A 25763-nucleotide genomic window follows, 5' to 3' on the forward strand; every position below is an offset into this window, starting at 1 on the left:
ACCCTTAGGTGCCATGCTTGGGAACACCTAGGCTGAGAGAGAATGGCTTAAAGAACGTGTTGCCATCTTACTGAGTGAAATTTTGGTTGCCTTCATTCTAGTACCATGTAAAAGGTTTCCCCTTCCCTCTTCTTTTGTATTGTTTCACATGTAAGCTGTTCTAGAAGAGGGCTTGTTCTATACAGTATTGCTATTTAAGCACTTCATAGACCCATTATGCACGGGGGGTTTAGTGCACATTCGGGGTGGAATGGCGGCGACTAAAATCACCGATAATGCATGGTGCTGGCTGCAACCGGCCGCAGCTTCGGTTCATGCTGCCGAAAAAGCCGCGTTCGCGAAACGCGGAAGAAAGCACAGCTTCCGGGTGACCGGGGCACAACCAGAAGTGGCGCTGGGATCGCCGCGTGCATAATCGGTTACTCTGGGTTTTGCTGCCGTCGTGCCCCGCCCCGTGCATAACCGGTGTGCGTTGCGTCTTCCCCCTCCGCGTTTTCCATGTGACCCAAAATCGCCGTTTCGGCGGCCGTGCATAATGGGCCATAGTGAGTAATATATAACAGTCCCCCTCTTGTAACTGCCCAACAAGCTGAAGTACTTTAAAAGTTTGACTAACAACAAACTTGCACTAGAGCCAAGAGATTTACAAGCACTGTCGTTGTTGGTAGAAGGTTACATTGGTTGCTAACACATGGCTAAAGGGTGCTGCTAAAAAAAAAAAACAGCAGCAATTCCCCAGGGAATCCACTGGAGTTACATCCTTAGGCTGATCGGCTACCAGAGCTGACCATCCATGGTCTTTAAAGCAAACTCAACAGGCAAGGAGGACATGGACGTGGTGGAGATTCTATTCTCACAAGACTCGTGGGCCCTATACTGTAAGTGACTTCCTCATCCGCCACTCCAGGTGGCAAACAGATCTCCTTGGTGACTGTTGAATAGTTGTACTCCTTTCCTTGGCAGGTCTTATATTCTTCTTCATGTTCAGCCGACACTTTGACTTTCCCATCTTGTACTTTCACGGTTATGTCCTCTGGGTCGAAACCTTTAACGTCCATCAAAGCCAAAAGCTTTGGACGAGCGGATGCTGCCAGCATCTTAGCAACCCTTCTTCGAATCCTGCAATCAAGAAGGAAGATTTCGGAATCTCATTCATTCATTAATTCCTTCGTTCATTGTGTTTATACCCTACTTTTCTCCCTGGAGGAGCCCAAAGCAGTTTACAATAAACACCATATAAATAAGCCACTAATAAGATAAATTAATAGCATACCTTTCAACATTTTACAGGTAAAAACACCTGTGTTGCTAGGGCAAGGGAGGGTAGCAACTACAGGGGGAGGCTTCCCCTACTTTAAGGCCTCCTGGAAACTTCTGGTTGGCTGATGTGTGAAACAGGGGCTAAAGTGACCACACTGTGTCCAACAAATTGAATTCCAGTTCTGCTCTGGAAGTTTGATGGGTGACCTTAGGCTAGTCACTTTCTATCAGCCTAATGCAGGTAGTTGGTGGGAAGATAAACTTGGAAGGGGGCAGATTGCTGTTGCAAACTGAGGAGAAAATGACAAGTATCCAAATAAATATATCATGCTGTCAGTTCCCCCTCCCCTCCAATTATCCTTTCCCTCTGCTGATTTAAAGACCATGAGGGTAATGGCCGGGGGAAATATAAACTGTCCTAGAATATATTTATCAATTCAAAATTTGCTCAGAAACTCAGCCGTAGAGTCTATGGTGCCATGCCACTGGAACAAAATATACCCATCATATTTTTTCAAGCATTTTAATGTCTGGCAAATCTAACAAGAAAGTTGAACTTTAAAGAATGGCTGCCCTGTAAACATTAATAAGAAAAAGAAGATGACAATTGTTCCCCCAGAATTTTCATTTATACCCCATCTTCCTCCCCAACAAAGACCCAAATCAGCTTACAATATTTTTTTCTCCTCTGTTTTACCCCCACGGCCGCTTTGTGAGAGTGGATGAGCTGAGGGAATGTAACTGGCCAAAGCTTTCATGGCACAAGTGGGGAGATGGACCTGGATTTCCCACATCCTAGTCTGACACTCTTAACTACTAAATCACACTGAGGGTGGGTAATAAAGATGGATCTAATATTAAAATGTCATAATCCAATGATAAACTCTGTGGGTGGTGCCTGTTAATGCCACGGGTGAATATAAATGAAATAGCCATGAAACACTAACCTGTACCAATGACTGAAATGATTACAGTGCTGCATCTTAGCATTTTTACATCTGCCAGTGACAAACATATAGGGTTGGCCAGTAGATGCTGGTGTGTAGCTGTCATTTTATTAGGTATGCGGAGAAGAGAATTTACACCAACTTGGCGTAGCGGTTAAGTGTGGCAGCCTCTAATCTGGAGTGCCGGGTTAAATCCCCACTCCTCCACATGCTGCCAGCTGGGTGATCCTGGGCCAGTCACAGTTCTCTTAGAGCAGTTCTTATAGAGCAGTTCTATCAGGGCTCTCTCAGCCCCATCTATCTCACAGGGTGTCTGTTGCGGGGAGAGGAAGGGAAGGCAACTGTAAGCCACTTTGAGGCTCCTTTGGGTAGTGGGTAAAAAAACAACTCTTCTTCAAATGTTGGCTATCCTATTTCAGCGTGTTCCCCATGTAGCCCTCAGCCAGTGCAACCCTTTGGAAACTCTTTGTCTGATATTCTGTTTTAAATACCTGGATAAAAAGGCTAATCAGTTCTATGAAGCTGAACTATATTCCTGAATAGTTACCCATTGTGATCTTTTCTGGACCTGGAACAGCCCTGGGGGGGGGGGGTAATATTTAATTCATCAGTACATGTACAGCCCTGAACAGTGCAAATCGCACCCTCCAGGCTGTTTCAGTTCAGTTTCACTCTCCATGGACCATAATTTGAAATTGGACACAAGTATGCCTAAAATGTGGAAGTCTCAGGGCATGCCTCTCTCTGCCTCATCTGAAGAGGCTCCAGGAGAAAATGTGACATTGGGCTCACAGATATGGACTGGATATTTCAAAATGCCTGCCTAAAACAAATTTGTCTTCTATTAGACAATAATTCAGTTGTATGTGCAGAAGAGGAACTAAATTCAGGCCTGCTTCCTTCATAAGGGTTCCACATAGGAAAGCAAAATGAAATCTACAGTTTAAATGCTGCATATCATTTACAGGTGCTTGGAAGCTGAGGCCAGTCACACACAGGTAGATAAACATCTATCTCCATAAGTGACTATGTCTTGAATGGCAATATTTCCCTTATAGTAATATATGTCATGTTTGAAACTACTCTCAGATTCAGAGTAATTTCATAAATGACACTAACATTACCCCCCCCCTTTACCTTATAACATGGAAAGTAAATACAGAACCTAGAAACCATCTGTTTTAAATGTCACTAGATGGCCAGGATCACTGTGGTTATTTTATTCCATCTACAACAGGAAGTCAAATACCAGTATTAAATGGATTAAAGTGTTTATAAGTTAAAAACAATACCCACTGGGAATTATTTGGCTTGTTGCCAGCTACTTACACATCACATTATAACTCACCCTTCCTCCAGGGAACTTTGAGCACTACACATGGGGTTGCCATTTTATCCTCACAACAGCTCTATTGGCCGGACTAGACGTGACAATATCCATGGGTTTGAGCTGTAGACTCTGCCGCCATTTTAAAGTGATTTAAAGATGCCACAAAAGACTCATCAGGGCTGAGGTGCTCTTGTCTTCCCCCACTTTTTCAGGTGCCAAAACAGTGGACCTCCCTCCCTACCATGGTTTTGGCATTTGAAAAGGTGCAGGGACAGGGAAAGAGCCCCTCAGCCTGCCATACTGTGAGCCTTGTGGCATTTTAAAATCACTTTAAAATGGAAGCATCATCCACAAGTTGGCCCCATGTGCCCTGTCATATCTAGCGTGGCCCTGTGATGTACGTTACATTAAAAGCATCTGCCCTGTCTCATCCAGAGAACTTCATGCCTGGACACAGAGTTGATTTCAGATCTCCAAATCTATGTTAAGCACTTTCGCTAATGCTCTGATCTTCTGTATTGTGCTTGTATAAGTCACATGCTTATATCTAATTATATCTGTGCCATCTATCAGTTTTTCTACACCTTCTTATGAAGTTCCTTTATTGAGGACATTTCTGTAGGTGGGGGGTTCTGGCTGCTAGCTGTCTTCAGCTGATCGACTGGAAAATATTGCTAAGTAAAGAAAGTTAAAGCAGCTCCCTGACTCAAGTTTCCGTCTTGAGAATGGATAAAGTCGTCATAATTTTGAAAAGGAAAGAAAAAATGATGGAATGGCAGAGAAAAGAGTGATGCAGCACAGATGATAAGCGGGAAAAATTAACTTCAACTGGGGCAGGAGCTGGAGAGAAGCCTGAAGATGAAGAACAAAGCAACTCAATCAAGTAGGAAAGCAAAAGGGGGGGGGTAAATTTTATTTAGCAAACATAAATCTGAAGTGTCACCGGCTTAAAATTAATATCACAAATTGGAAAGGAAATCTGTTCTTTTTGATGTATTTGCACTGGTCTAGCTATACTTAGTTTCAGATACATCTTGGTGCCAAAAGGTTTCAGCTAAGTTTTTGTGAAAGAGCCCATGTGGTTACACAAAGAAATGCAGAGCAACGGCCTCACTCTAGTTCAAATCTACAGCTAATACACACCCTCTGGGAATGCACAATTAAGGGGGTATAGGTGATGCTCCCTCTCCTCTTTACAGATAATGCCACTAACTACCATGGCCAACAGATAACTCACTGGTCCCTTGGATTACTTTCTCCCTTTCCAAATGGTTCCCTGTGCAGTAGAGACAGACTGCCCTGACTGATAGCCCAGATTAGCACAGGTGGATGCACAGAGGCATCCTACAGGACATCAAATCCACTACTCTCCATCAAATTCGAGAGAAAGATTCTTCATCCAGAAGTGCCTCAGCAGCCAACCCTCAGCAGTGTCTGTCTACTTCTTCCTCTCTCTCAAACATTTCTGTCTTCATACACAGACACAAATCTGTTCCATCCCTTCAGATGCCCCATGTTCTAAGATTTCCAAACAGGGTCCAGGGGAACCCTGGGCTTCAAGTTCAGATGTCTGCTGACATCACTAGATGTCACTGAAGCCCATTTCCCCTGTTGCTCTACAGGCCTCATCTCTTTCTCCACAATGGAAATGGTAAATGATGAACTGATTGATTGGCTGGCTCCCACATCTTACTTCTCAGAAGGGGCATGTCACTGCCTGAATATTAGCACTTGCACCTCTAAGTAAAAAAACTAGGGACTTACTTTTCTCATCCTACACATACAGGTGTGCCCGTACAACCGGAGACGCCTGGGAGAGGAAATAGTTTTAAAAGAGAAATGCCAAACAGTCTGATATAGCAGTATAATAATACAGCTCTTCCCAGCAACTCTCTCCCCCCGCCCCCAACCATGGCATCCTTGTACTAACTCCTTAAATTTGCACTTTGGAAGAAATAGAAGAGAGAAGAAGGAAAGGAGAGCTGAGGGGGACTCCAGATGAAAAGTGGGGGAGCAACATCTCCTGTCCTGTCCTGGGTAGCTCAGGATAGCCCAATCTAGTCAGATCTCAAAAACTAAGCAGTATCAGCCCAGGTTAGTATTTGGATGGGAGACCACTAAGAAATACCAGGGTCACTAGGCAGAGGAAGGCGATGGTCACCTCTGAACCCTACAGGGTTGCCATAAGTTGGCTATAGCCTTGACAGCAAATTAAAAAATTCCTAAACTCTACACAGTACAGTAGTAAGCAAAGGGGACACGAATGGTATTATCCTGGTGAATGGTATACTCTCCCGGTGATCATTCAAAGTCTTAATTTCAAAATGTTTATTTCTTGTCACCAAGAGGACATCCTGTGCATAAGTACATTGCCCTGAGTTTAAATGATAGAAAGCTTCCTTCTGCACTCTGGTGCTAGACTAACAACTTAACTAACCCATTCTGCCTTCTAAAATGTATACAATGATTATGTGAAAAATTGAGATTTGTACCACCCTCTTGAGATTGCAGGCTTAAATACCACAAAGACATATTTTCCTCAAGGGGGTTGTACAAATTTCACTTTTCCACATAATCATTGTCTACATTTTAGAAGGCAGAATGGGTTAGCTAAGTTGTTAGCCTAGCACCAGAGTGCAGAAGGAAGCTTTCTATCATTTAAAATGGCACATTTGGATTATCAGAAAGTTTCTCAAAGTAGTACAAGTGACAACCTACATAGACACTCCTATCTGTTGAACAATGGAAAGAATCCCAGGTCATGGAAAACCACTTCTTCCAGATGACATGTAACATGTGTGGATATCAGGATGAGAGTATAATACAGAAGTGGTTTTTTGTTTCTTCCCTTGGGTTATTTGATGAGAGGATTTTTAACAGTCAATACGCTTCTCGAAAGGCAATTTGTCTGCTGTTTAGGATTGCTGCTTCTGACCTGGGAAATTCATGGGGATTTTGTTTGGGGGGGGGTGCCTGGAGAGGTCAGAGGTAGGAGAAGGCAGTGGATGTGATGCCATGGAATTTGCCCTTTAAAACTCCCATATCCCCCACCCCCCCAGGACTGATCTTTGTCGCCTGGAGATCAATTGTAATTCCATGAGAACTTCAGGCTTTGTCTTGAGGCTTGGTAATCTTGCCGGCAATGCTGATTTTCCTTTGCCAAACAAAGCCACAAACTTATGTTCTAAGATAGCGATCCCCAACCTGTGGGCTGCGGACCACATGTAGTCCTTCAACTAATTGGAGGTGGGCCCCAAAGGACGCCTTCTCCCCCCCCCCCGGCCCTTTACTTCATCCCCCCCGGCCCTTTACAACACACTTCGGGTGTCATTGTCTCCCATCACTCCCAGATGGGACTATCTCGTTGCAGAGAAACAAGCTCAGGGTTCCCATTGATTTGTCATTGTCATGAGTTACAATTTCCATGAAAATAAAATGTTCCTTATGTTCATTGTTGTGGCGTGTCTGTATCTTATTTTGAAGGGATGTTTAAACGTTACCATAGCGACCAGAGAGCGTTAGGGCAGTGGTTGAGAGTAGAAGAGTAAACTACCCGCCCCCCCACCGGGCCTCAGTAAAAGGTGTTGAGTGGTCCCCGGTGATAAAAAGGTTGGGGACCACTGCTCTAAGATACACTCTCCATTTGTTGGAGTAGAGAAACCCACACCACTGATGCCTTTTTAAGGAATTAAGAGTAAGGAATGTTAGGGATCCAAGAGGGTAAAGGAAATGCTTCCAGCGCTATTTGACTTTCCCTACATCAGCCTTTCGCAACTTTTTGACCATTGAGAAACCCCTGAAACCTTCTTCAGGAGGAACATGTATACATCATCCATCAACCGGTTGAAAATGGGCCTCAAGACCCAAACACGTTCCTTTCTTTGTAACTTCTAACAGGGACAACATCAAATTATTTTTTCAACAATAATCTGCAATCTATTTTCCACGGCATACTTTGCCACTACCCCACCCGTTTTAAACCACATTAGCTGCCCAACTAATTCACCAAAGGATGCCTTTACCTGGCCAGTTCTTGCTCAGCTTCTATTTTAGCTCTAATGGCTTTCCTCTCCAACGTCGTGAGGCACGGCAGTCGACACGGACTGCAGCACAGGATGTCACAGAGGCAGTGAGGAAACGGGTGGAGACTACAACAACAATGCGGGTGGAGGCTTATGTCACAGAGGCAATGTAAGTGGAGGTGTCTGTTGCAGAGGCTATGGCAGCAATGCATGTCCATGAACCTTAAGCGCCTCTTGATTTCTCTGTCAGTTCGCCTTAAATCCCGCCTCACAGATTCCAAAGCCAGACAGAGTGACGCCATTACTAAGCATTAAACCATATTAGTGTACGAGTACAGCCTTTGACAAAGGGCACCCGTCAGGGAAAAAAATTGCTCTTGCAAGCCCTGGCCAGAAGTTTGCTTTAAGAGCAAGTGCCTGGTGGTTTAGTTGTATTCCAGCATGCTGTTTATGACATCATCATTACTCTGCCAATATGTCATAGTCGGTCCATTGCCATGGGAACTGTAAATAGTGGGTATAACCTAAACAGCTACTCAGTGCAAAATACTACAGTGATGGAGCATGAAGAGTGGCATTTCATGGACAAAGGGGTCTAGGAGGATTTCTATTCTTAGTTAAAAGCCATTAGGAGCCTATTTATATACATAGATTTTTTTGAATGTACTAAATTGGCTTAAAATGGTACAAGTACCTTGTGGATGTTTTTACAAATTGTGTTCATTTTACAAAAAACATAAACCATAATTGTAAAAAAAATGTGCCCATGCTTTTACCATGCTGCTTCCTGGCCACAAGACTGATTACTGAAATACTGTACTTATCAATATAATTAGACAGTATTTTTGTTTTTTTGTGGCTGGGTAGCTTCCCTTTCCAAAAAAAACTATTAGGTTTCTCTCCCCTATAAAACGACCCTTTGTTTGTTATATGGGTGTTTTAAAAAGTGGTGGTGTGGAATCAAAGCTGCTGCTTGTGGAAACATTTTTAAATGGCCCCTTATCTGAACACACAAAAACAGAGAATTGATGCTTAAAGCAAAGTCAGACCCCAGCCAAACCATGTAGAAATGGTGCTATAAAGTTTACAATTATTCAATTGAAGTTCAAAGTTCAGCTCAGGAATCATGTTAAAAAGGTGAAAGTATTCCTGAACCAAACTATTTTGATTACCTATTTAGGGGGTGACAAGATTGGAGGTAAGAGTTCCTTCAAGTAAACTATCCCAAAGAAAAAAAAATTGTTAGTTAAAATGCACAGGGATCCAGCGTTTTATAATTTCTTCACTCCCACTGGATTTTATTTTACTGACATTAAGAGGAAAACATGAGTTTCACTAAGAAACAAGCTTCAGCAGTATTTTTGCCTACGTACAACTAAAATGAGAACTTGAATGACAAGTACAGCAGGACCTTCGATTCTATGCAGACTTCTAGAAATCTAAACTTTCCACAAATGTGTTGTGTTTAAGATAACCGTCTTCAGGAGATTGTTCAACAATTTCATGTCACATGACTGGAGTGCTAGACTTATGCAATCATGAATTTGAGGCTGCATTCTGGAAGCAATATAGAACATTACTTTAGGCTTACTTTAGGTTCGGTCAAAAGAATAAAATAGAAAAGAGCTGGGAAACAATTGCTTTAACTGAGGCTAACAATTTCAATTTTTTTAAATCTAAAAGCCTGGTGTTTTTGGATTTAATTGTAGCTCAAGCCCCTTTCAATACAACAGAATCCCAGAATGCCAATAGTAAACCTTCAAATCAATGTTGTTGTTTGTTGGGCTGTGATATGCCAGGTTTCAGCAGTTAATTTTGTTAATAATACATATGGGATGTACTTGCCAGTTAGAGTTGCCTTCCAATGCCTGCTCTAGAGTGTTCTACAGCCCAAAGTGTAAAATTTCTTTCCTGCATTACAACGGATCTGGTCAGGATTGCTATATATCTTGGTGCTGATAGTAGGAACAAATGTCTGAATAAAGTGTCTGGAACAGTCCAAGACCTGGCTGTTCCTTGCTCTGTCCATAAAACGGTTAAAAAGAAACCTTGTGTGGAACTGGCAAATGCTTCCTTTGGGCTTTGCTGATGTCACCTTTATGTCATATCACTTATAAACCTCAGAGCTGGGATTGTTCAAGGTTTTAAAGATTGCGTGATCTCAACAACCTTGCAAAAGGCTGTTAAATGTCGTCCAAGTAATTTTTTTTAATTGGCTCAAACAAAAACCAAATACTGTTATTAAACTCAAATATATTCTGCTCTTAACCTTTAGGATTACTGTACATTCAATTTCCCCTCGAGTAGAAATGCTTCAGTTTCTCAAAACAAAATGAATACATTTTCCCTTAGAATTCTATCAACAGAACGTTAAAAATCTCAGACCTTGAAAAGTGTGTGTCACTCTTCTCTACAATGAATAGGTGTGTTTTCATCACAGGAAGGAGGGAAATAAGAATCCATTAAAACTGATTTCAGTAGGAAGATACCATCATAAATGTCCCTCATTCCACTTGCTGATAATCCTACATTCATGGGACTAGATACTCCAGCTAAGGTGCTACCTTCTTGTCATCACATTGGATTGTCTTTCTGTCACCCTCCATTTTGACAGGAGTCCTGTCTCTGGCTGCTAGGCACAGGAGGCCAAGAACAAGAGTCCTTAGTGCCTCAAAAGACAGAGAACTAACCAAGAGAGTAGGACTGTGCCGGGAATCTCTTTTTATTTACTGAGGACAACTGTAAATCTAGAAACAAACTGAGCCCTGCTCTACCATTAATCAAGGCCTCTCAGCACTTAATCTGGGCAGTTAGCCTCAAAAGAATCTTGCCCTAGGAGAATTCTGTCAAACTCACAAAAGCATTTCTCAGTAAAATACTCTCTGTTCACAATGATCTGATTCAGGGTGCTTTGAATTGCCTGCAGATTGATGCTTGAAAAATCCAGTTCCAAACATGGCTCTGCCTGCCTGAGGATCTCCATTCTCTTTTGTAAATTGGAACACTTTTTCTGGTACATCTCATGGGCTTCTTCACTTTTTGGATTTCATTTTTTGAATTATTGTCTGTGGGGCTATTTGGACTACTAACCAATGCCTGACCTGAAGAGCCCAGGCAAGCCCAATCCTGTCATGTCTAGGAAGCTAGGCAGGGCTACCCCTGACTAGTATTTGGATGGGAGACCTCCAAGGATTGGGTGGGGGTAGTTCCTCCAAGGAACACTAGGGGTCATGATGCAGTTAATGGCAAACCACCTCTGAACGTCCTTTGCTTGGCTGCCACACAATCCTCAGATCTCCCAGCTACATGACATACGCCATATGATAAACATACTTTGGGGAATGGCCCTTGCTTGAAACCTGCAAATGATGGCAGGGGCTCATGGGAATGGTAGTCCATGAACATCTGGAGGGCTGCGGTTTGACTACCCTTGCAGGACGGAGAGCTCCTCTCATTTGTCACCGAGAACCGGTCCACAAACCAGCAGGTGAAGGTTTCCCAGGGCTGTACCATCCTAGGTCACAGGTAGCCAACCTGTGGTCCTCCAGATGTGCATGGACTACAATTCCCATGAGCCCATGCCAGCGAATGCTGGCAGGGGCTCATGGGAATTGTAGTCCATGCACATCTGGAGGACCACAGGTTGGCTACCCCTTTCCTAGGTTACCATAGTAGAGTGCTTCCCCTCCCACTCCTTCCCGCAGAGAAATAGCAGGTCGAAAAGGACATGATGCTGAGAACAGCGCTCCACAGCATGCTGGTCTTCCAATGCGTTTACATTTTTCCTCCTTCAGATACCTTCTCTCAGCGGGCTCAAGTGGTGCAGTCGGCGCAGGAAGCGCCTCGGCCTCTCGCTTCTGGAGCCGATCAAACAGTCCCCGACGCCGCCTCTTCCTGGGAGACAGGCCATCCATCACTCCCGCCGCCTCTCCGCGGGCCGCGGTCGAGGAGCGCTTCTTCCCCTCGGGAGTAGGGGGCGCTGCCGAGCAGCAGCCGCGCCACCGCTCCATCCTCCCCGTCCTAGAAATAAAGCGGCGCGCGCACAAGGCGACTTCTCCCGCCCCTCCCCGGTCTCCGCTTAAAATTTCACGTCTGACGCAAGCGCGCCGAGTCGCCGCACTCTCTCCCTCGGCCAATCCGCGCCGGCCTTTCATCGACGCCGCGGTCTCCCCGTTGAGCTGCCCCGCGCCATTCGCTGCCGACACAGAGACGTCCCGCCCCTCCCTCCCCGGCGCGCCGCAAGGAAGGAGGGAGGGAAGAGAGGGGGCCACTGGAAGTTAAGATGGCGGCGCGTGTGAGAGTGGGGCGCTGACCGAACCCTTTCCCGTTGTCGCGAGCTGCCGCCCCCCTCTCCCGGCCCCGCGCTGCCCCGCCTTAGCTCCTCCCCCGCGCGGAGCGGCGCTCCCGAAGTGCGGGCGAGACTCTGTGAAGGAGACACCCAAGTTCCCCCGTGCCCGTCCTCCCCCCCCCCACCCCCGGTCCATTTCCTCCTTGCGCGCCCGGCCTCTGCCCGCCTCCCTCTGGGGAGCGGGAGGGGAACATGACCTCGATCCACTTCGTGGTGCACCCGCTCCCGGGCACCGAGGACCAGCTCAATGACCGGTGAGAGGGAGGGAGGGGCGGCCAGCCCGGGCGGGGGGGGGAGGGAGGGAGGGAGGGGGCGAGGAGGAGCCCCGCGGCGTGAGGGGAGGAGTCCCGCGTGTATGTGGGGGGGGGGGAAGAGAGTGGCGGGGTGCATGGCGGGGTGGGGGCAGCTGGCCTTCGCCCAGCCTCGCGGGACCGGAGCGCCCACAAGGACCGGCGCGTGGGTGTCGCCTCCCCTTTGGGCACGGATGCCTTGGTCGTGGGCGGCGGATGCAGTTGTGGCCGAGGAGCAGATCTTGCCCAGGCCCGGCCTTGGCTGAGCCATCGGGCGGCGGATAGGCCTGGAGATTATGTGCATCTCTCTCTCCCTCCCTCCCTCCCTCCCCCCGGGAGTGGGCCGGACTGGGCTCTCTCGCCGCCAGAACTTCTCCGGGCTGGTTTCCCTGGTCTGGCGTCCGTGCGGCGATGGGGAGTATCGCTTGCTCAAACGTCATGTGCTGCTTTAAAGACGGGCAAGCGGAGGCCGCCGGGCCACGGTGGGAAGCTCAGCCTCCCCTCCTTGGGGCTTTCTGGAATGTGAACAGGGCGCCTTACGCCGGCCGCACAGATCGGGGGAGGCTTCCCTCTTCTTGTAGGAGCCCTGATAATGGTGGGTGGAGACAGCGGAGAGGAGCCAGAATGTATTTTGAATCTGTTGTTAAGGCAGGCGATGCCAGTGTGTGTTGGTGGTGGGAGAAATGAGACGAGTTAATGTCAGTTGTGTCAAAAGGTTGGGTCGCCTTTATGCAGATCACATAGAGAAGGTATTGTGGGAGAAGTTTTGATTGAATCCACGGTGGTGGGTTGGGAATAGGTGGCTTTGGAACAACTGGGTGAATCAGTAGAAGGATAATATTTCTGTTAATTATCCATTTCTTTGCATTACCCCCAAAGCAGTCCTGTGACAATTTCTCTGTTGGTCAAATAAATATTTAAATATTTCTATCTGTACTCTCTGGGTTGCTGTTATACTTGAAAATGTTCCAGGTCAGTGTGGTGTTCCAGTTATGTAGATATAAAAGAATATGACTAAAAAGTTACTGTTGCATTGAAATCCTAAGCAGTGAGCTTAGATGGATGTAACTGTATTTAAGATTGCACTGTTGGAAATGGAGAATCAACGTGTCCTGTGAAAAATGGGTGGGTTTGGGAATTACTACTCACGCATGCTATTAAGTGTCTGACATCAGATGAGAAAGGGGGTTGCAGTTTAAAATGTGCCAGCAGGGTGTGGTTTCTTCCTTTTGAATGACCTGGTGACACATTTTACACAGGTGCATGTGTCATGTGCTCCTCAGAAAGTACCTCGATGTTTGCAACTTCAGTTCTACCTGTGAACATAGCATGTTTATGATATGGGGCAAATCGACACATTTTTTGTAGCTGCAGCTCTATCTATGGCCTAAATATCTTCACACAGAGGTAATCTCACTGAGCTGAGTAGGATTTTTTTTTAGTTTATTACTAGAAAATACTGCTACTGTTATTACTATAATAATTATAATTACATTTATTTTCTTCCCTATCTTGTGATAATCAGGGTGGATTACAGTAGAGGTAAAAACCTATGAAATCATAATACAAAAATAGAGATTTAAGATGCATCATAAACATTAAAGCAAGAATTGGAACTAATTGCCTGCTCTTTCTACCACAGGGAAGGGAAGGAGAATCATATAAATGTTCATTTGAGTTAGTTGGATTATGACAGGGAGGCCAGTGGATTAAATGTTTTTTTGCCTCAACCATAGCCTTGTGGAATTGTCTGAGGTTCCACAGGGCTCTGATCTCTGTTGACAGAGCATTCTACCAGGCCAGGGCCAAAAAGGCCTGGTCCTTGTTGAGGCCAGTTTGATCTCTATAGGGCCGGGGATACTGAACAGGTTCTGTTGACTAGATCTTAATGCTCTCTCTCTGTGTGTGGGGGGTGTCATAGTGAGAATGGCAGTCTTGTAAATACCATCATAACCACAGCTGAGGAGCTGCAGTGTTCTCTAAGTACGACTTTATGTTGGTCTTATGTGATAGCTAACATGGTAAATATTTTATAGATTCACTACTTTTCTTGTAATATCTTGAGTTTTATCCTGTATTTTTTATACCATTATAACATCATAAACAATACATTTGATATATTCTGTTGGATGAAGACTGAAGAGTGCATATGAAGTTGTAATGGTGAAACCAAATACTGTCTCATATTCTTCTGAAATGCTGCTTAACATCTTTACAAGTGGTATTTTAATAAAGCAGAACATCTTTCTAAAATGGCAGGAGCCCTTGCTGCAACTTCTCCTCAGGGAATGATACATTTATACATTTTCAGTGTGTTAGAACTATGCAAATTATTTCTGAATTGAAAGTTGAAAGAAATCAATAAGATGGATTTACGTATATGGTGCTGGTTCAATATGATTTATTGCTACTACAGATTATGTACAAATGCTCACAAAGGTGGAACATGTCTGTTTCTGTTTTTGCATTTAATTCCTGGTATTGTCAAACTTGCTCTCGCTTAATTAATGATCAAATATTGAGTGTGTGCCTGTATACTGCTATGTAAAAATAAAACCAAAAGAATTGTATCTTTATCCCATGAATCCAGAGACAGATGAGTAATGTTAATTTTTTGGGATTATTTGGTCTATGAAATCTAAAGATGTTTTTGCGTAAAAATGTTTGCCTGTAATAAATTGTGACATGTGCCAGCATAGAGAAGGAAAATCTGGCCTATATTTAACAGTTCGAAAAAGCAAGCTTGTCTGTCCTTAAGCACTCCTGAGCTTCTCCCAGTAGAAATTTGGCAGCTGGCTCTTCTCTTTCAAAGTAAGAAAAACGTCAGTGTTTTTCACAGCTGGAAGACAGTGGAATAGAATGTATGAGAATTGGCTGTTTTAGAAATCTTGCCTGCTGTGATGGACTGTACTTTTTAAAACCTTAGAAGTGCTTTACAAACCAGAGACTGTGAAGGGTTAATTTGTCACAGAAACAGAGCCTTGAGTGGCAGGCTGCTGTAAACAATCTGATTGGTTAGCATCAGCTGAGCAGAGAAAGAATTGAGAGCTGCATGCTGAGAAGATTTCTGCCTTGACTGAGTGATGTATGATTTCAGCTTTATCTGAGAACAGTTTAACACAGATGGAGAACTGGGGAAAGCTGGCAAGGAAGTTTGGGAGCCGGGCAACGACTCCCATTTGGGCCAAAGAAAGGTGATAGAGGGAGAATAAAATTCCATACCCAGACACACTCTGCAGAGATTCCTGATTTAGTGTGGTTAGAAACTATCTTGAGAATTTCAGAGTCAGTTAAAAACTCAAGAATGAGTTCTGTTTTTTCAAGAGAAGGGTTTTGAGTAATGTGAAAAGTATACCAGCTTTCTAGAAACAAAGAATCAGAAAATACTTTTAAAAAGTGTTTGGGATAAACACTGGAACAAAAGCCTCTCAGCAGAAAAGTTTAAGTCACTTTGACTAGCTTAAGAAACTCTCATTAGCCCAAAATATAAGAATTAAAGTCTGTACCTGTACTGGTTTTATCTCAGAAATCTTTAATCCCTGATTTCACCTGACCCTTTGCTCTCTGTATTAAATAAATTTTATTATTTTTGAATTTCAAAGCATCTTGAGAGCCATTTACATTGTTTAGGTTAAAGGGGACTCCCAATCTATTCCTCAGCTTCTTAGGTTTAGCCAACAGCCAAGATATCATAGGACAGCCAGAGTTTTTCAGCAAAGAAGAAAACATATCACTAGGGCTGTTCAGTCAGTAAAGGGAAAGAAAAACAGAGGGAAAATCTTGCCTTTCTGCCTTCAGCCTCTTTGTGTGGAGCCAGAATGAATTTTTGTGATGTTCTGATAGATAACAACTTAAAGAGCCAAGCAGTGGTTTGAAACGTTGCTAACCATAGCCTGACTTCAATATTATTTTTATTGCCTTCCTTTAACACTGATGTAATATCATACTCTATGACCTTGCCTGGTGGAGCAGTCAGTGTGTCATATTTTATAGGCTTACTTGCTGGATGAGCAAGTGTTAGAATCAGGAAGTGATGCTGCTAGTCTGTGGGCAAAAATTAGATGCTCTTAGTGTAAGAAGGGTGACATTAGAACATACAGGAAATGTACTTAAAGAAGCTTGATAAATGTAATATTGCTTTTTCATTTATAATCTGTTTTGCTCCTAAACCCAAAATGTGATAATTTGATATTCTGGCCAGTCAAATAACTGATATGCCAATGGTGAAATAGATTTATGGAATCTACACATTCAGACATGAAGACCTTTCAGATAAATCAAGTGAGGTTTAACTATTATATAAAAACAAGGTTTATGTGGAAATTTCCATTGCAATACCATAAATAGAATGAAAGGCAATACTACAGACATTGCACATATTTAAGGAAAGGCCAAAGAAACTCACACAGGGTTAGGTCATCCAACAAACCATGCATGATGCACCATGGATGGGGTTGGAAAACAGCTGGCTACCTTGATTCAGAGTACTTGACTTGGTGCCTGATAAGGAGGAGAGCTATTACATGACTGAAAATATCAAGAACAGAATTTTTCATGGGAGAACCTATCTTATATAACCAGGGCAATGAATGCTTTAGACCTATCTGATAATGTGAAAACCTCTCTTAAGGAGGGATCTCAGAATGGTCTTAGGAACAGTGTTGTTGTTGTTAGGTGCGAAGTCATGTCTGACCCATTGCGACCCCATGGACAATGATCCTCCAGGCCTTCCTGTCCTCTACCATTCCCCAGAGTCCATTTAAGCTCGCACTGACTGCTTCAGTGACTCTATCCAGCCACCTCATTCTCTGTCGTCCCCTTCTTCCTTTGTCCTCAATGACTCCTAGGAGCAGTATTGGTCTGCATATAGATTTTTAAACTAACGTACTTAAGTGAGCCAATGGCTTTGAGCAACAGCACACTAATAAAATTAAAAACAATCCTAATAACCCAACTCTGGACTCATTTATTTATTCATATTTCTTGCTGTAGTTTGAGGGAGTGGTGGGAAATAAATCTAAATAATAATAATAAAAAGAACTTTGCAACATCCAAAGTGGCTTAGTGTTTAGTGCCTTCTAGGAGCATTCCTAGTTTCTATCCAATATGTTTATTTGCTCTCCCTTGAGGAACCAATACAATCCATTTATATCTGAGTAAAATACACTTTTCAAGAGACAGTGCTCCAATGTTTCAGTTTGCCCTGATTGATACAAACATAATCTATTTGAGTAAGGAAGCTTCTTACAGCAGTCGTCCTAACTAATAGACCTTACTTACAGATTTAGCTCAGGTCATGCTAGGAAAATGTGTTCCTATGTTTCCAAAGCTTCTAACCTGACTTAGATCCCTTTGGTAGATGCATCAGTAGTGGCATCTCAGATGCAGGTGTCTCAATGGATGACAAAGGTTACTTAGTGGGCATATTTGGCTGCAAGAGTGATCTAACATTGCAAACTCCTCACAAGTCTTTGTTGGAAATTAGATCTTTAGATCGCATCAGTTGGCCAGTCCATTTATTAGCAAGGAAGAGTCCATAATTTTAATTGAGGTGAATTAAGCTGTTAAATGAAAGGGGGAAAAGCTGCAGGTAAGCCTAGGAAAGTACATGGCTGCATGGAGACACCATTGAAGTAGCCCTGTGGTTTTGGTTGGGCTTTTTCATCCTCCTGCTTATTCTGATTTCAAGATAAATAACCTAAATTATGCTAGGCCTATAAAACAGGGTAGTCACCCATTCAGGATTTCAGAGATTTGTCATGACTTCAGTGGATCTCCCACCCTGTGGGGATGAGACAACAGCATTTTCAGAGAGTCATGCTAAATTCTTTGTCAGACCTCTGAATTGGAGGCTATAACAAGAGGTGACTTTTTAGGGTTATGCAGTCTTCCTCCTGGCAATCTCACATCTCGCCCATGTTGACTCACCAAGACCAAAAGGAAGTGCACAGCAAATACATCTTGGGATTTGCACAGAAAATACATGGATTATTTCTTGGGCACCAAAATGATAACAGCAGGTGCCATAATGGGGAAAAAGTCTCCTCTGTGTATTCTGATGTCCCCAAAATGTTGGATAGTAGAGAGATATCCTAGAAACCAGGTTTGTAAATGGGGTCATGAGGTTCAGTTCTGTTCTAGAAGAGTTTTTGACATCTGTTGATTCTGACCATCCCATCTTATAGGAGATTTCTAAAGTTTCCCTCAAGGGGACACCATTCACGAATGGTAAGGTTCAAATTAAGTAAATGAATGTAGAAAGGCCCTTCCAGTGTTTAAATATCAAGAGGAGGATTCTCATTCCAATCCAACCTGCTGATGGGTTTCCTGGCACCCCCTTTATATTTCCCCCAAAGTAAAGAGCCAGTCCTGCCTTTTGTCCACCTTTTTGTAGTAGGAGTGCTTTTGTGTCACATAAAGGTAAAGATATTCCCTGTGCAAGCACCAGGTCATGTCTGACCCTTGGGGTGACTCCCTCTAGCGTTTTCGTGGCAGACTCAATACGGGGTGGTTTGCCAGTGCCTTCCCCAGTCATGACCGTTTACCCCCCAGCAGCAAGCTGGGTACTCATTTTACCGACCTCGGAAGGATGGAAGGCTGAGTCAACCTTGAGCCGGCTGCTGGGATTGAACTCCCAGCCTCATGGGCAAAGCTTTCAGACGGCTGCCTTACCACTCTGCGCCACAAGAGGCTCACTATGATATTATTAGGAAGCAAAAAAAAGATATTGCATCTCAGTACAGCACATCTCTGTGTACAGAGCAGGCCAGATTCAACCCCCTTAAAAGAAGAAGAGTTGGTTCTTATATTCCGCTTTTCTCTACCCAAAGGAGTTTCAAAGTGGCTTACATTCACCTTCCCTTTCCTCTCCCCACAACAGACACCCTGTGAGGTAGGTGAGGCTGAGAGAACCCTAACATTACTGCTCAGTCAGAACAATCTATCAGTGCTGTGGCAAGCCCAAGGTCACCCAGCTGGTTGCATGCAGGGGAGCACAGAATCAAACCCGGCTTGCCAGATTAGAAGTCCACATTCCTAACCACTACACCAGGGGTAGTCAAACTGCGGCCCTCCAGATGTCCATGGACTACAATTCCCAGAAGCCCCTGCCAGCGAATGCTGGACATCTGGAGGGCCGCAGTTTGACTACCCCTGCACTACACCATGCTGGAAGGATCTAAGGGCCAAACCAGACATTATGCTTGGTGTTTTAGTATTTTAAAAGGTGGGGGAGGGGAGTGAGAGAATCAATATCTCCTAGCCCTGCTGTGTCTCAGATGCAATCTGGATTCTGTGAAACTTTTCAGGTGGCCAAATTCTTTGCCAAATTGGCATTGGCAGCCGTGGGTTGGACCCGTGAGCTGCCGAAAAATCTAATTTGGCTCTCAAATAGCAGTTGCTGGGAAAGTCCCCTCTGCCAAAGAGTCTAGAGAGCTGCTGCCAGTTAAGAGTCAACAACACGTTGTTAGAAATGCCACCAGTTGGGACTCTGTGAAAGAGAGCCTTGTATGTTCATCAGTGACATAAAAACCTTGAGACGTTCTGGTTCTTTAACAGAACTGCTTGATAAACTCATCTAAAATTTGCAAATTCCTCAATTTTTCTGCTTTAAGTTCCTATTGGGTACAATTCACAGGCAATTATGTTCAGCGTTCTAGAAAACTGGAAAGGACAATGAATCGGAAGTTAAACAATTCCTAGGAAGTGTTAGTCCTCGTAGAGAAACACACAGGAATGACTACAGTACTAGCACTACTGCAAGTTAAAGGCAGCATGACAGAAGGAAAAAAGGCAATTTTAAACATGCATACCCACAGCTAGAATTTAACCAAAGATACCATGCAGGGAACACACTGGGAGGGGCTGTGGTTCAGTGGTAGAACATCTGCTTGGCATGCCGAAGGTCCAGCAAAAAGGACTGGGTAGCAGAAGATGTGAAGAATCATAACTTTGAGAGCCAGGAGAGTGCTGCCAGTCTGAGTAGATCAGGAGTAGTCAAACTGCAGCCCCCCAGATGTCCATGGACTACAATTCCCATGAGCCTCTGCCAGATATTGCTGGCAGGGGCTCATGGGAATTGTAGTCCATGGACATCTGGAGGGCCACAGTTTGACTACCCCGGAGTAGATAATGCTGACCTTGGTGGACCCATGGTCTGATTCAGCAGCTTCATGTGTCCATTTTTTTTTCAAACCCAAACATTAGACAAACAGGAATTCCACAGCCAAAGTACTAAAGTCTCTCTGGTGCCCTCTCTCCATGCTTGAGTTGGATAAGCTTTACTAATGTGCTTCAAGCTTAATTTTTTTCCCACACACTAAAAGTGATGTTTAATTAAATAAGGTACATATTGCTTTTTATAAATACTGCTTGGAATAATGTTTCTCTAATTTATGCACTTAAATTATCTAGGTCTTACATACTGTCACAAATATAGCCAGAAACACAAGGGTGCCATTGCTGGTCTTGAGCAAAAAAATCTTGGAGAACGTTTTGCCAGGCCTGAGACAGAGCTGATGGTCTCTCAGCTAAACAATGAGACACTGCATATAGTGCCCCCCCCGCCATTGAGCCGTATTGGGCTACTAGGGGCGGATTAAAAAAGATCAGACCCTCTGTCCTCCCTGAGGTTTATTAGTGGTTAGAACTGGGTCGCTTGCCGCTGAGCACTGGAGGGTTTTTTAAGGTTGATTGGTTGGTTTTCAATTGTTTTATGGGTTTTAATGGGGGGATTATGCTTATTGTTAGCCGCCGCAAACCTTCGTGGGAGTGGCGGGATAAAAATTGAATGAATGAATGAATGAATGAATGAATGAATGAATGAACATTCAAAACAGAAGAACTTTGGAGAGAGTTGAAGAACAAAAAAGTAATGGAAAAATATGTCCTTTAGCAGATTATAATATATAACATTATAAAATAATAAAAAAGCCTCTTGTGGCGCAGAGTGGTAAGGCAGCAGACATGCTGTCTAAAGCTATGCCCATGAGGCTGGGAGTTCGATCCCAGCAGCCGGCTCAAGGTTGACTCAGCCTTCCATCCTTCCGAGGTCGGTAAAATGAGTACCCAGCTTGCTGCTGGGGGGTAAACGGTCATGACTGGGGAAGGCACTGGCAAACCACTCCGTATTGAGTCTGCCACGAAAACGCTAGAGGGCGTCACCCCAAGGGTCAGACATGACTCGGTGCTTGCACAGGGGATACCTTTACCTTTTAAATATAATCAGTAGATGAAATTTGCTGGGCTCAGCATCTAGAAGCATCTTTGAATGATAAAAATGTCCAACTATACACAGAAGTGAAGATGCAGTTCAAAGATAGGTTTACTTGTTGAGGGCAAACAGATAGCCATACATACATGAAACTAGAGGTCTTCTGTTTTTATATTTTTTGTTATGATAAAAAGTAGCAAGAATGAATGAACAGATTTTATATAATTCAAGAAAATATAAAGATTCATGCATGTAGTTATAATTACTTAACCACAAATGTGTGACTTTATCAAACAGGTTAGCTTACTATTCTTAGGTGATTTTGAAAGTCTATATAGTAAACTGAACTGACCTAGAGCTGGGCTGGGGGTGGGGGGAACCGTGGCTCTCCAGAAGTCCATGCTGGCAGAGGCTCATGGGAACTCTAGTTCATGGACAGCTGGAGAGCCACAGTTTGGCCACCCCTGACCTAGAGTATCTGCTTGACTGCTTGCTAATAGCATTTTGTAAAATAAATGGATGGTATTATATTCTTTACTGAAAGTGTAAATAATTATGTTTTAATAAGATTAAATTGAGGCTTGATCTCTAGTAATATATTTCTTGTATACCATATCCAAAAATGAACCACAGATGTTGTTAAGGTATACCTCTTGGCAGGATATTAATGATCTGATATAGGAAAATCTAGGGCTTCTTAGGGTTAGGGTTATGTACGCCTGTATCTGAATCATGCCTCACCAAAGTCATCCCAAATATATTTCTTCAGAAGAATAACTGTGAAAGAGCAACTAAGCCAGCACGCAGCTGACTGAATGTCAGACTCCCATTTTTATAAAAATAAACTAGAAAAGTAAAGGTCACCTCCCCACAATGGATGTGAATCTAGTCTAGACTAGACCCGCCTGTAAAACCAAATAATAATTAGAACAGAAAAATCCTTAGCTTACCAGACAGGAAAGGTTCAGATAGGAAAGGTTCAGATTCTTTTAGGTTCCTAATGTATGTGGTCTTATTCTTTTCTCACCACTATCTAGATAAGTGTATTTTGAAAGAGTAAGAGTCTTTACTGAACAGAGTCCTACTCCCACTTGCCTTACAAAAAACAAAAGAAAAATAGAAAAGCAGATAATGAGCAGTGGATTAAGGTGTCTGTCTCTAAAATTTCAGCAAATAAAAATCTATCTTCGAGAAAGCTAAGTTTTTGTGAACAAGGGGAAACAGCACTGCACACAAATGGTTAGGCAATAAAACTGCCAAGAGTTATTTAAAACAGCCTTAAAATTAGCCCACAAATTCACAATATCTTTGTTTTTACACGTTAACAGCCTGCAAAGACTTACAAGAACTTAGCCTCCACACCTAAAGTTGCAAAATGATTCATTAGCTAAACTCCTGCTGGCAGAAATTTTCAATTAGAGCCTTACTTTGGTCCTGTAGAGTCAGGTAGAAATACTAATTGGGAGGGAGCCCTTGTCAAGTCCCTCAACCAGAAATTCATCTTCAGGAGTCAACTGTCAAAGCCTGAACACATGGATGGACTACCTTTCTCACAGTTTTAGAGGAAAAGTGCTAGCCATAAACTATGATGTCAATTTTATTTTGCTGTTCTGTATTTTTCATTCCCAAATTCCCACTGTGTTGCTTTTTGTGTTTGCCTTCTGCTTCTTGTTATAGCACTCTGAACTTGGTGATTCATGTTTCTTGGCTGTGATGATATCCACCCCGATGGAGACAATGACATTTTTTTTACCTTCACTGCAAAATGCATTAGCACTAGAGAAGCAGACTTCAGTTCCATAAAACTGATGCTACTGAGCCAGTATGGTGTAATAGTGTGTCAGCCTAAAACTGAGAATTGCAGATCTTATTTAATTTGTATCCCTGCTTTCTCCCCAATGGGGACCTAAGGTGGCTAACATAATCTCTCCTCTGTTTTATCCTCCTAACAACAGCCCTGTGAGGTAGGTCAGACTGTGAGAGTGGCCTGAGGTCACCCAGTGAGCTTCCACTGGACAAGTGAGGACTTGAACCCAGGTCTCCTAGATCAGTGGTCCCCAACCTTTTTATCACCGGGGACCACTCAACGCTTGACAATTTTACTGAGGCCCGGTGGAGGGGGGTAGTTTACTCCTCTACTCTCAACCACTACCCTAACGCTCTCTGATCGCTATGGTAATGTTTAAACATCCCTTCAGAATAAGATACAGACACGCCACGACAATGAACATAAGAAACATTTTATTTTCATGGAAATTTTAACTCATGACAATGACAAATCAATGGGAACCCTGAGCTTGTTTCTCTGCAACGAGATAGTCCCATCTGGGAGTGATGGGAGACAATGACACCCAAGGGTGTTGTAAAGGGTCGGGGGGAGATGAAGTAAAGGGCCGGGGGGGAGAGAAGGCATCCTTCGCGGCCCACCTCCAATTAGTTGACGGACCACATGTGGTCCGTAGCCCACAGGTTGGGGATCGCTATCCTAGATAATAATCTGACCGTCTTAATCACTGTTCTACACTGGATGTCATGGAAGCTTACTAGATGACCTTGGGCCAGTCACTCTCAGCCAAATCTACCTTGCACGGTCATTATGACAATAAAATGGTGACGAACAACGTAAGCCGCTATGGATTCACATTACGAAGAACAGTAGGGTATAAAACAAATAGATGTATGTAAACTTAGCATCTTTCCAGAAATACAGTCTGTAAAAGATCATGCTGTGGCCTCTTCTCCTAATCTGGCTCCTTTCTCTAGATTTACTGGAAATCCCAACCCTTGCCAATGTTATCTGGAATTTTGTTAGCACCATAAAATAGTGCTACCATAAAATAGCTGCCATGAGACTAAGATCAATCACAAACTGAGTCTAGCATCATCCTGATTCCAGCAGCTATTTCTAAATGGACGCTCCCTCCTGACACAGTGGCGCAGAGTGGTAAGGCTGCAGACGTGCAGTCTGAAAGCTCTGCCCATGAGGCTGGGAGTTCAATCCCAGCAGCCGCTGGGGGGTAAACAGTAATGACTGGGGAAGGCACTGGCAAACCACCCCGTATTGAGTCTGCCATGAAAACGCTAGAGGGAGTCACCCCAAGGGTCAGTCATGACCCGGTGCTTGCACAGGGGATATCTTTACCTTTACGTGACACAAAGGCACTCCTACTACAAAAAGGTGGACAAAAGGCAGGACTGGCTCTTTACTTTGGGGGAAATATAAAGGGGGTGCCAGGAAACCCATCAGCAGGTTGGATTGGAATGAGAATCCTCCTCTTGATATTTAAACACTGGAAGGGCCTTTCTACATTCATTTACTTAATTTGAACCTTACCATTCGTGAATGGTGTCCCCTTGAGGGAAACTTTAGAAATCTCCTATCACCGGGGGTCAGACATGACTCGGTGCTTGCACAGGGGATACCTTTACCTTTAATAATATCATGCCGTAAGTTTAACCTTTGATAGTTTCTCCTTCTATCCCACCTGTATGATATCTCATCGTCTCCGTCAAATGGATGTAGGCATTTCTGGAAATTTTACACCTCTGGATTCATGACTGATCTCTGGTTTTCATTTAGGCAGAGATCGGTGCCAAATCCAAATGGCATATTAGGGCAGGCCAAAGTATCATCCAATAGTATGTTTCCCATTTTCAACTGAACCTTAAATTCCCAAGGACCTGATTTTTTCCTGAGGTGTCAGTATTGGCATTCATCTTATAGAGACGTATAGTGATGGCCATTAAAGTACCTGGTTCTCATTCTGCTGTTACAAGATATGTACATTTATGAACATGCTGTAATTCATATTGAAGTTTTCTTTATCTAGGCTGTATGTTCTTTCTCAAGTCAAGCTACGCATGGACTAGGCATGACATTCTTGCATTCCTTTCCTAATAACTTAGGATGGGGAAGTCTGCATTTCCATACTGAATGATCCAGAAGGTGCCCCTTATACTGCAAAATGGGACATTGTCTCAGTGACATCTGAATTATCAGGTGACGTGCTACTTCTGAACTGGTAGCACTGCTGCTGATGGAAGACTTCTGGGACATTTTCCTATTTCCTAGTAGGAGGGTACCTGCTAGGTGACAAATGGTACCTTGAGTAGTCTCCTTGGCATGAATAGCTGATGAGGGTGCCCAGATAAATCAGGATAAGAGCTGAATTTGCTCCAAAGGCTGCTAGTTGATCATTCTTAGAATCCTGGCATATTGAAAGCCTCGATGGTATAGGTGTATTCAGTGATAGGGGTTTTCCAGGAAAATGTGATTGATTTTTCCCACATTCAATTTGAAAAAATCATTCAAATAATGTTAGCAAAAGAAGGCAAATATACCATATATATGGAGA

General features: G+C 43.6%; 2 protein-coding genes across 8 annotated transcripts in view; one reads left to right on the top strand and one right to left on the bottom strand.

Moving 5' to 3' along the window:
- Positions 1-642: 642 nt before the first annotated feature.
- ODF1 (outer dense fiber of sperm tails 1) lies at positions 643-11784 on the bottom strand. Its single transcript, XM_077351762.1, has 2 exons — positions 11358-11784; positions 643-1119 (listed from the first exon to the last, which is right to left on the bottom strand). The coding sequence occupies exons 1-2, from the start codon at positions 11711-11713 to the stop codon at positions 801-803; spliced, it is 675 nt and encodes a 224-aa protein (XP_077207877.1). The 5' UTR covers positions 11714-11784; the 3' UTR covers positions 643-800.
- A 55-nt stretch (positions 11785-11839) lies between these two features.
- The window catches only part of UBR5 (ubiquitin protein ligase E3 component n-recognin 5), an 84062-nt gene continuing 70138 nt past the window's right edge, over positions 11840-25763 (top strand). For all 7 annotated transcript variants that reach the window (XM_077351754.1, XM_077351758.1, XM_077351757.1 and 4 more), the window contains exon 1: positions 11840-12161. In XM_077351754.1, the coding sequence (XP_077207869.1) occupies positions 12100-12161 (62 nt within the window). In that variant the 5' untranslated portion in view covers positions 11840-12099. The remainder of the gene's footprint in view (positions 12162-25763) is intronic.

This window comes from Paroedura picta, chromosome 9 (genome assembly GCF_049243985.1).
Source record: "Paroedura picta isolate Pp20150507F chromosome 9, Ppicta_v3.0, whole genome shotgun sequence".
NCBI classification, from domain to species: domain Eukaryota; kingdom Metazoa; phylum Chordata; class Lepidosauria; order Squamata; family Gekkonidae; genus Paroedura; species Paroedura picta.